Source organism: Ailuropoda melanoleuca, chromosome 3 (assembly GCF_002007445.2).
Source record: "Ailuropoda melanoleuca isolate Jingjing chromosome 3, ASM200744v2, whole genome shotgun sequence".
Lineage (NCBI taxonomy): Eukaryota > Metazoa > Chordata > Mammalia > Carnivora > Ursidae > Ailuropoda > Ailuropoda melanoleuca.
Window position 1 is genome coordinate 54,006,649 of NC_048220.1, and position 11,747 is coordinate 54,018,395.

Consider the following 11,747-nt stretch of genomic DNA (forward strand, 5'->3'; position numbering starts at 1 on the left):
TCACAAATGGCAAGATCTCATCCTTTTTTGTGGCTGCTTAATATTCCTTTGTAGAAACATACCACTCTTCTTTATCCATTTATCTGGGTTGCTTCCATATCTTGGCTATTCCAAATAATGCTGCGATAAACACAGGGGTGCATATATCTTTCCAAATCAGTGGGTTTTTTTCCCTTTGGATAAATACCCAGGAGTGGAATTATTGGATCATATAATATTTCCATTTTTAATATTTTGAGGACCCCCCCATACTGTTTTCTATAGTGGCTGCACCAATTTACATTCCCTCCAACAGTGCACAAGGGTTCCTTTTTTTTTTTTTTTAAGATTTTATTTATTTATTTGACAGAGAGAGACAGCCAGCGAGAGAGGGAACACAAGCAGGGGGAGTGGGAGAGGAAGAAGCAGGCTCATAGCTGAGGAGCCTGATGTGGGGCTCGACCCCATAAGCCGGGATCACGCCCTGAGCCTAAGGCAGACGCTTAACCGCTATGCCACCCAGGCGCCCCACAAGGGTTCCTTTTTATCCACATTCCTGCCAGCAACATGCTCTAAGTTTTGGTAGTTTATCTGTTAAGCAATAATTTATTACTGGCAAGAAACTAAGAAGCACCAGCTCTTCTTTTGGGATGAGAACACATCAGCTCCAGTTTGAGCACAGCTGGGCATGAGACTCATGGCAGAGTTATGAGAAGCAATCTGAACCATGTAGGTAACATGAAGTCAGCCAATGAACGCATACTTTAAGTCTCTAAAAGTTACTAAGGAAAGAGTGTTTGTAGGTTCATAAATGGGATAATTTAAATGAGAAGTTTAGGAATGTATGCTGTTAGGAGGAATATGGGGGTGAGGGGGCATACAACGTGGACCCAAACCAGCAAATCATGTGTTTCCGTAAGGAGAAGGAGCATGGACTAGCAAAATTTTCCTTGACCCAATCCCCACCATTCTCTTAAATGGAACAGCCCTCCTGTTCTCTTTCCTAAAATTTCTAAAATTCAAGAATTGGAAAATTCCTGAGAACTAGAGCCTGGCGAATTGGTGAACAGACCTTTGTTGAGGCCTACCCTATCTGATGAACACATAGATTGTACCTCACAAATATTTGCTGAATAAACACTTGTTAATTACTCTCACAAAAAATATCTAAATAGTAGCATGCCAAAGCCGCTTTTACTAACTCAGGCAGATGCGACGTAGTATCCAAGAAAAGAACCCTAAGCAATTATATGAAGCAGCTTCTCTAAATTAAGTATCTGGGGCCCCATTTTGCAGCTAATTTATCCTGGAAAGCTCATCAGAACACAATCTGTTCAAAATAAAATCTGTTTGGGAGGATTTATAAGGTTCTTCTATGATAGTCATAGGTATTTGGTTCTCCCGAACTCAAAAGCGCCCCATTTAAAGTTCATCAATCATCCTTTATGGACCAGAACCCTAGGGCTTCTATCAAGTACTTGTTGAAGCATTTGGACACATGCACAGCTTTTTTTTTTTTTTTTTTTTTTTTTTCCTCGCAGGGCTTAGACGTGCTCTCATAGACAAGCCCCATTCTAATGGAAGTACAAGTCAGGCTCTTTCACCTTCAAATATCCCACTCTCCTCTACAAGCGTAGTATCTAGCGTGCATATGAGCTTTTCTAAAGCAATAATGGAGAATCCCTAGCCTTCAGGTATCTGCTAGGCATGTCTTCCATATATCTCCCGTCAGTCGAAAAAAATTATATTCATAAACCCTGGTGTAAGGTTCCATTCACCATTTACTCAAGGTCCTCTGAGCTTAACCTGGGGTAAACCAGACCACCAGAAAATTGTATATCTACACTATATCAATCCTCTTCCCCTCTCCAGAAAGCTATTTTCATAGAATTATGAATTAATAATCTTTCATCTGAAAAAGTCACATGGGTTCATTTTTGTAAAATTGTTATTCTAGACATTTAGCCCAATGAACTTTGTTTGGGGAACACTGTGTTTCTGTTCTAGGCTTCAGCAAGGATATATTAAATGGGAATTTTGAAGGAGAAAACATTGTTTTGTTTTGTTTTGTTTTGTTTTTTTAAGAATTTACTTATGTGGGGCGCCTGGGTGGCACAGCGGTTAAGCGTCTGCCTTCGGCTCAGGGCGTGATCCCGGCATTATGGGATCGAGCCCCACGTCAGGCTCCTCTGCTGTGAGCCTGCTTCTTCCTCTCCCACTCCCCCTGCTTGTGTTCCCTCTCTCGCTGGCTGTCTCTATCTCTGTCAAATAAATAAAATCTTTAAAAAAAAAAAAAAAAATTTACTTATGTGAGAGACAGAGAACACAAGTCAGGGAGGGGCAGAGGGAGAGGCACAAGCAGACTCCCTGCTGAGCCAGAAGCCGATGCAGGACTCGATCCCAGGACCCTGAGATCATGACCTGAGCTGAAGTCAGACGCTTAACTGACTGAGCCACCCAGGTGCCCCGAAAACATTGTTCTTATCCTTCAAGATTTTGTAGCCTGACTGAAGTCATGAAACTTTCATATATGAACCAATGAAATCAAGAGCATATAATTAAGTGCCAGAGCATGTAGAGAAAGCCATGAGAACTTAGAGAAAAGGTGTCTGGGTGCACATTAAGCCTCCAACTCTTGTTAAGCTGCCAACTCTTGATTTCAGTTCAGGTCAGGATCTTAGGATCATGGGATTGAGCCCTAAGTCGGGCTCCATGCTCAGCGTGGAATCCTCTTCTTTCCCTCTCTCTTTCTCTCCCTCTGCTCCTCTCCCCCCTCTAAAATAAGTAAACAAATCTTTTTAAAAAGAACTAAGAGAAGATGCTAGAATGGTCACAAGTCTACAAGGAGGATAGGAAGGGGCCTACCTTTGATTTGAGGAGAGAAAATTAAAGTCAGAAGAGAAGATAAAAGGAGGAAGATGAAACAGAGACAAGAATAATCATTAAGAACTATAACTCTTTGAATAAAATCAGAATTATGAATCCTTGTTGATTAAATGAATAAATAAATACACAAAGAAACAGGGAGAAGAAAAACCTCTTCCTTACAGTCGGCTAACAATGAATGAGTAGGGAAGGAATGATGGCATTAGAAAAATCACCGATTGTCACTATCCCTTTAATAATCGTGCCCTCTCTTTCATGAACTTCTACAACCTCAAAAAGCCCAGTGACTAACCTCAAGCCATTACATAACCCAAAGGCTCCACACACTCATCGCCAATAAAAAAATTTAAGCACACCCGCTAAAATACATGGATTTCTTTATTCTAACATGACATATGAATACGTATTACTATAGCAATAGAGATCAAAAAACATACAAAAACAACTTGAAATGAATTAAATATTTTAAATAATTTTTATGTTGTGTATTGTGTAGAAAAGCTTTTGAATTTTTAAAATTTTACTTATGTAAAAAAGCTTTTGAGTTTTTAAAGTTTATTATATGGAAGAGCTTTTGAATAGTCAACAGATTTATTAATATTTTAACAAAGCTATGTGAGTAACATGCTTTATTACTGAAATATATATAGGATTAGCCTTGGTAAAACAGCAGCTTGAAGGCCTAATCCCAGGTTTGTTTTATTCTGAGACTGGTTTGAATGGCTATGCTAACTGAAGAACCTCGCTGTCAATGATACGAAGGTCTGAGTGGGACAAGGGCACTTTCTTGACTGTACTCTGTGCATCGTGACCCCACTTCCTCTGACCCCATCACCACCTACACAAACGTTTCTGTTGAAACTTGACTATTCATGTTTCATATTCTCTTGTCCATCAGTTGTTGGTATAAGCTAATTGGAAGTCATTGCATTTTTATATCTTGAATAAATGCGTACAAATCCCACTGAAACTCATCATTTGGAACAATTTTAGATCCATTAAAAAATTTATCATATATATATATATATATATATATATATATATGAGTTTTTGTAGATGATACATATCATTTTTGGCCGGAAAAATCTAATAATTATGCCAACATTTCTAAACATCGCTTTTCAAAATGCTCTCTTCCCAACAGGACTATTTTGCAAAAAGCAGTTATCTCTCCGTTGTAATATCATCTTTTACTTTGAAAGGATAGATTGCATTTATTATTTTTCTATGTGTATCTGCTATGTGGAAATGACTAGCAGCCATTTGCATCACTACAAAGGTCACTAAACTTAGGACACTTGTCTTTCGGTAAAAGAAAAATTTCGTTTCATAATCCTTTCAATTATTATATGAGATGTGGTACAACATTTTCAAGTTCATTCCCTCTTCCTTTCATCACAAATTGTATTATTTAAAGCCCTGTTTCTATAAAATTCATCACAACAATGATCTTCTATAGCATGTGATCTGCATTATGTCATGGTAGACTAAAGACAAAAGAAACTACGGGGCCGCCTCCTTTGTAGTGTGCCAAACTTCCTTTTAGTCAAGCTTGGAGTCATACCCAGTATATCACCCGCATCACAAGTGAAGGCTATTTATAAAGACCAGTAAAGCTTAATTTCTTTGTTACATTTTTAGATGAAAATGAATAGAAAGTTCTAATCTTGTCTTCCCACACCCCAAATGGATCATTGTGCATCTTTAGATCTTTAGTTCTCAGGACATTCAGTTCTCTAGAACATTCACTCTGACACCATCCCCGGGGCTGCCTCTCCTGGGAGCTCCATCCTCTCCCCTTTCCCTCCACCCTTCATGAAATGTTCTATGTAGGTAGTACTGGCACCTGCTGACAAAGCAGTCTTGTTAAAATGTAGCAAAACTTCAGGATTTGGGGATTTGTGGCTCCAATTTTAATATTCATTTGCAAGCTGTGCCTTCCTCCCTAAATACTTGATTCCTGCACTTTACAGATATGTTTAACCTTGAGCACACGTTATACTTCAATGAGACTGCCTGGATTTTTGTAGTCTGCCCCTTTAGCTGGCTCCCCAGCCTTCCACATTCTCAAATCTGCTCTAAATACTTCTCCAAGTTAAAAAATTCTGAATATGTGGCACTTCTTCATGTTGCTTTTTCGTTTATTCCCAGGGGGTCAAATAATCTGGCTCCTGATGCCTGAGTCCATCTTGAGCTCACACTGCCTGGGTCTCTCTTTGTAAACTGTATAGTATAATACCTTGTGCACAAAGCAGGAACGTGCCTTTCCCGCTCACTCTGGCATCTCTCTGGTTAAGGGGAAATTACTACGCATGGTTAACATTTAATAAGAAGCTATCATCTTAAGAACTTTGCCCACTTTTCTTGAAAATACTTAGGTTAAGAGTATGTTGTTCTTTTCATTGAAATTGGAAGGATTATTAGAAATTTTTATCAACAGCTATATGCCATAAAACTAAGCAATCTGGAAGAGATGGAGGCCTTCCTGGAAACCTATAAACTACCAAGACTGAAACAGGAAGAAATAGATTTCTTAAATAGGCCAATTAACTATGAAGAAATTGAGTCAGTGATAAACAACCTTCCAAATAATAAAACTCCAGGCCCAGACGGTTTTCCTGGGGAATTCTACCAAACATTCAAAGAAGAAATAATACCTATTCTCCTAAAGCTATTTCAAAAAATAGAAACAGAAGGAAAGCTACCAAACTCATTCTATGAGGCTAATATTACCTTGATCCCCAAACCAGGCAAAGACCCCCTCAAAAAGGAGAATTACAGACCGATTTCTCTAATGAATATGGATGCCAAAATCCTCAACAAGATCCTTGCTAATAGAATCCAACAGTACATTAAAAGGATTATCCATCATGACCAAGTGGGATTCATACCTGGGATGCAAGCATGGTTCAACACTCGCAAATCAATCAATGTGATACATCATATCAACAAGAAAAGACTCAAGAACCATATGATCCTCTCAATTGATGCAAAAAAGCATTTGACAAAATACAGCATCCTTTCCTGATTAAAACCCTTCAGAGTGTAGGAATAGAGGGTAAACTTTCTCAATCTCATAAAAGCCATCTATGAAAAGCCTACTGCAAGCATTATTCTCAATGGGGAAAAGCTGGAAGCCTTTCCCTTAAGATCAGGAACACGACAAGGATGCCCACTCTCGCCACTATTATTCAACATAGTACTAGAAGTCCTTGCAACAGCAATCAGAAGACAAAAAGGGATCAAAGGTATCCAAATCGGCAAAGAAGAAGTCAAACTGTCTCTCTTTGCAGATGACATGATACTCTATATGGAAAACCCAAAGGAATCCACTCCCAAACTATTAGAAGTTATAGAACAATTCAGTAAGGTGGCAGGATACAAAATCAATGCCCAGAAATCAGTTGCATTTCTATACACGAATAACGAGACTGAAGAAAGAGAAATTAGGGAATCCATCCCATTTACAATAGCACCAAAAACCATACGTTACCTTGGAATTAACTTAACCAGAGACGTAAAGGACCTATATTCTAGAAACTATAAATCACTCTTGAAAGACATTGAGGATGGCATAAAAAGATGGAAAAATATTCCATGGTCATGGATCAGAAGAATTAACATAATTAAAATGTTCACGCTACCCAGAACAATCTACACTTTCAATGCTATCCCGATCAAAATACCGAGGACATTTTTCAAAGAACTGGAACAAATAGTCCTTAAATTTGTATGGAACCAGAAAAGGCCCCGAATCTCCAAGGAACTGTTGAAAAGGAAAAACAAAGCTGGGGGCATCACAATGCCGGATTTCGAGCTGTACTACAAAGCTGTGATCACAAAGACAGCATGGTACTGGCACAAAAACAGACACATCGACCAATGGAACAGAATAGAGAACCCAGAAATGGACCCTCGGCTCTTTGGGCAACTAATCTTTGATAAAGCAGGAAAAAACATCCGGTGGAAAAAAGACAGTCTCTTCAATAAATGGTGCTGGGAAAATTGGACAGCTACATGCAAAAGAATGAAACTTGACCACTCTCTCACACCATACACAAAAATAAACTCCAAATGGATGAAAGACCTCAATGTGAGACAGGAATCCATCAAAATTCTAGAGGAGAACATAGGCAACAACTTCTATGACATCGGCCAGAGCAACCTTTTTCACGACACATCGCCAAAGGCAAGAGAAATAAAAGATAAAATGAACTTATGGGACTTTATCAGGATAAAGAGCTTCTGCACAGCCAAGGAAACAGTCAAAAAAACTAAGAGACAGCCCACGGAATGGGAGAATATATTTGCAAAGGACACCACAGATAAAGGACTGGTATCCAAGATCTACAAAGAACTTCTCAAACTCAATACACGAGAAACAAATAAACAAATCATAAAATGGGCAGAAGATATGAACAGACACTTTTCCAATGAAGACATACAAATGGCTAACAGACACATGAAAAAATGTTCAAAATCATTAGCCATCAGGGAAATTCAAATCAAAACCACACTGAGATACCACCTTACGCCAGTTAGAATGGCAAAGATAGACAAGGCAAGAAACAACAATTGTTGGAGAGGATGTGGAGAAAGGGGATCCCTCCTACATTGTTGGTGGGAATGCAAGTTGGTACAGCCACTCTGGAAAACAGTGTGGAGGTCCCTTAAAAAGTTAAAAATTGAACTACCCTATGACCCAGCCATTGCACTACTGGGTGTTTACCCCAAAGATACAGACGTAGTAAAGAGAAGGGCCATATGCACCCCAATGTTCATAGCTGCATTGTCCACAATAGCCAAATCATGGAAGGAGCCGAGATGCCCTTCAACAGATGACTGGATTAAGAAGCTGTGGTCCATATATACAATGGAATATTACTCAGCTATCAGAAAGAACGAATTCTCAACATTTGCTGCAACATGGACGGCACTGGAGGAGATAATGCTAAGTGAAATAAGTCAAGCAGAGAAAGACAATTATCATATGATTTCTCTCATCTATGGAACATAAGAACTAGGATGATCGGTAGGGGAAGAAAGGGATAAAGAAAGGGGGGGTAATCAGAAGGGGGAATGAAACATGAGAGACTATGGACTATGAGAAACAAACTGAGGACTTCAGAGGGGAGGGAGGTGGGGGAATGGGATAGACTGGTGATGGGTGGTAAGGAGGGCACGTATTGCATGGTGCACTGGGTGTTATACGCAACTAATGGAGCATCGAACTTTACATCGGAATCCGGGGATGTACTGTATGGTGACTAACATAATATAATAAAAAATCATTAAAAAAAAAAGAGTATGTTGCTCTTTTGTTTTTTCATTCATGGGATGTCTAAGAAGTAATAATGCAGGGAATCCAGTAATCTATTTCCAAAATGGAGGCCACATCATATCAATCAAATACAAATGAGCAAAGCTGTAATTAAAATACTAAAACGTATGCCCTCCTTAACAATCAGGAAGTATTAAAAGGGTGTAACCCTCTCTCTCAGGATATCTTCACTTGTCTAAATTTCTCCCTGCCTGGACAGCCTCACCACACCCTTGCTCACTTCTTCCTGGTCTCTGCTAAGGTGTTATCTCCTCCAGCCTCCTGACTCCTCCTCCGTCCCATTGTTCTTTATCCCCTTACCCCTCCTTACTCTTCTTCACCGCACAGATTACTCTCAAGCATTGCTTGTGTGTTCTCTGTCTGCTGCACCAGAATGTGGCTCTCTGAGGCCAGGCATTTGTTTTTCACTGTTGTGTCCCCACCTCCTGGAACAGGGCTGGCTTGACCCAATATAGGCTCTCAATGAATACTGTTGAAAGGGTGAGTGACTGTCCACTAAGTAGAAGTTACAGAAGAGCTACAGGAGAAATGCAGGCTTCCTTCTGCATGATAACATGACGCCTACCTAGAAAGTCTAGTTCAGGGAGGGGAGAAGAGATTGGAGTATTGGAGGCTTCCCAGACCCCTCTCTCCAGGTAGGAGGAAGCGAGCTGAGGGACAACTGAGGAAACAAGAGCCAATGTGCCTGTAAAGGCTCTGAAAGGACACTCGAGGAGGACCAGGTGCCTGCACCTCCCACTCAAGACTGAGGGATGAGGGGACTGGAAGGAAGGAGACAGAGGAGAGGAGCTGGGCTTGGTCTGACTTTTCTAGAAGCCTCCATCCAGTCCATGGGTGAGGTCTGACTATGAGACCACTGGGGACGCTGGGGACAACTGGGCCTAAATCTGGGCTGCGCTCTACCCCAATCTCAAAAGAAGACAGGCAGCCCTTTCAGTGCCTGACACCCCCCAAACCTAGAGGGGGTCCGAGATTCGAAAGTCCCTAAAAAGCACAGTTTCCTCTAATCTTAGCAGAGGGAAACTAAAGACAGAAAGGGAGGAGAAGCAGTGGCTAACACTGCCCAACTCTTTCTCCAAAAGAAAGTTGTACCAATAGTCACAAAAACTTCCTCTCATCCTTAGCGAACTTCAGAAATCATTGGGATGGCATACTGGTAAGAGAGCAGTGTCAATCACTTCATTTACCTGAGCAACTTTCCATTTCAGCCCAATTACTGTGTAGCACGGGAACAATTATGTGTATCATTAAATGCGTCCAATAGACTGGGCTGTGTGTCTATTTAGCACAACATAAAAGCAGTGTCACATGTTCCCAGTCCTCATAGTTCTCAGCTCATGAAGCCAAGTTGTCAATCCACAGTGCAGAATTAAAATCACACATAAAGGGGCCCCTGGGTGGCTCAGATAGTTAAGCATCTGACTTAGGCTCAGGTCATGATCTCCAGGACCTGGGATTGAGCCCCACATTGGGCTTCCCACTCAGCGGGGAGTCTGCTTCTCCTCTTCCTCTTCCCCCTGCTTGTGCTCTCTCTGTCTCTCTCTCAAAATGAACAAACAACATCTTAAAAAAAATTATACATAAAAACAAAAGGACCACGAAACCCAGATGAGGGGAGTTTAGGCAAAGGTCTCTGGCTATGTTTGAGATCAGCTCAGGATCCTTCCACACAAAAGCTAACATTTGCTAAACATTTACCACTTGTTTAAGACCTTTACACATATTAACTCAACCTTCGTCACAACCCTGTTAGGTAGGTGCTGTTGATATCCCCTTTTGCACAGCAGGAATGGAAGCTTAAGTAACTGGCCACAAGCCAGCTGGGTAGAAAATGGCAGAGCCAGGGTTGAACCCAAGATAAAGACATTAGAAAAGTTGATCCCACCCTAGAAGTACACCAACTAAACTGTAATCGCACCTTCCACCACTACGGAAAGGAAACTTGCTCTAAAGAGCTCGAAGTGGGGAGTTGGAAGGGGAAGAAAAGTGATTGCACTGGTGCACAGTTCAGTGTGTGGGATGGTTTCGAGGTGCTTTTCTTACTGCGTGCCAGGTAGATCCAGCAGTGAGCTCGGATTTTTCCAGGAGGACCACATCTTTCATCCCCGCTTTGGCGAGGTGATAAGCCAGACTCACACCAATGCAGCCGCCTCCAATGATCACAGTTTCCGCTTTGTCTTTCCATCTTGTTTCTGCAGATGAGGGTGGGTTTTCCTCTCTGGAAGACAATTTTTGTCAATGGTAGTTTTACTAGGCTGTGGTAGCTATAGTTTTTCTGACTAATGTGTTTCTCCTGGTTTCTCTAATATTGTAACAGTGCCTGGGAGGTTGGCATAGTACTGCTTTAATCATTTGGGGCATCTAAATCCTGACTGATGCAACCTGGTTAGGGGAGGGAAGAGGAGGCATGTGAGCCCCACTCCATATAATTCTGGTCCACTGTAGATAACTAATGGAACTAAAGAATTGAACATGACTTCTTTTTTCCTTTTTTCCCAAAGGATCTAGAGAATAATTTTTCTGTCTAAAGAACACACCTATAATCTTTTTAGTCTGTGAAAAACCATAATCATCATGAAGTTTAGCTTCTATAAACCTTGGATCACCATCCAATGCGTTCCAGGCTGAAGAGAGCCAAATGGAGTAAAACGTTCTTCCTCACTTAACTTCCTCGCCGCATACATTCTTCTCTCGTTTTACAATTATTGCTCAGTGGTTTAACATATTTATTTGCATGACTTTCTTCCTAGCTGGATCGTGTACTTCTCCAGGACACATTGTGCAAAGCAAGGTGTATTTAAGGCCAAGAGGAACATATATACCCCTNACCCTCCTCCGGGCGAGGGGCGGGCTCGACGGCTGGCGCGCTCTCCCGGACCCGGTGCCCACACAGTTGCGCCGTGATGGCACCTGCCGGAGGCCCCTGGGCCAAAAAGGTGAGTTTCTGGGCGTCCGCGAGGTATTCAGACCCTCTGGCCGCGGGGCTCCCGGTGCCCGGAGTTCAAACCCCACCTCAGCCCTTGGCCGAGCTCTGCGGCCTTGGCCGGGCACCTGGACGGCTCTGGGCCTCGGTTTCCGCGATCGCCGGTTGCCAGGGACGACAGTACCATCTTGGCGACAGGATTAGATAGCAATCTCAGGTAACGTGTATGGAGCCCTGACCCAGTGCCCCGCGTTTGCAGACTGCTTTATGCAAATTATCTGATTTTCACGATTATTCCCGTTTTTCAGGTAAGGAAACTGAGGCCCAGAGAGTCAGGCAACTAGCTCGAGGTCACCCATTCTAGTCCACGGTGAAGCAGGGATTTGAAATCTAGCTTCGGATTCAGGGGCCATGCTCACATTTTCTACCCTCAGCCCATGTACACCGTCAGGTCTTCGGTTCAACCGGCGCCAGAGCTCAGTTCCCTCATGTTTTGGGAAGGGTGGCAGCCTGGCCCTGCAAGCCGTGGGCTGGCCTGAAACCAGCCCGGGCTGCAGACCCTCCCAGACCTGAGGCTGCGGAGGAGGGGTGGGTAGGGGAGTGTACAGCAGGTAGGGG

At 42.0% G+C, this 11,747-nt stretch overlaps 2 protein-coding genes across 7 annotated transcripts in view; one reads left to right on the top strand and one right to left on the bottom strand.

The window, feature by feature from the left end:
• Positions 1 to 11,747, bottom strand: part of DMGDH (dimethylglycine dehydrogenase) — a 71,293-nt gene that overhangs the window by 54,229 nt on the left and 5,317 nt on the right. For 5 of the 6 annotated variants that reach the window (XM_034656418.1, XM_034656421.1, XM_034656419.1 and 2 more), the window contains exon 2: positions 10,250 to 10,424. In XM_034656418.1, coding sequence (XP_034512309.1) covers positions 10,250 to 10,391 — 142 coding nt within the window. In that variant the 5' untranslated portion in view covers positions 10,392 to 10,424. The remainder of the gene's footprint in view (positions 1 to 10,249; positions 10,425 to 11,747) is intronic. The other variant, XM_034656423.1, reaches the window with a different exon arrangement.
• The window catches only part of BHMT2 (betaine--homocysteine S-methyltransferase 2), a 15,701-nt gene continuing 15,026 nt past the window's right edge, over positions 11,073 to 11,747 (top strand). The window contains exon 1 of the mRNA XM_034656424.1: positions 11,073 to 11,142. Coding sequence (XP_034512315.1) covers positions 11,110 to 11,142 — 33 coding nt within the window. The 5' untranslated portion in view covers positions 11,073 to 11,109. The remainder of the gene's footprint in view (positions 11,143 to 11,747) is intronic.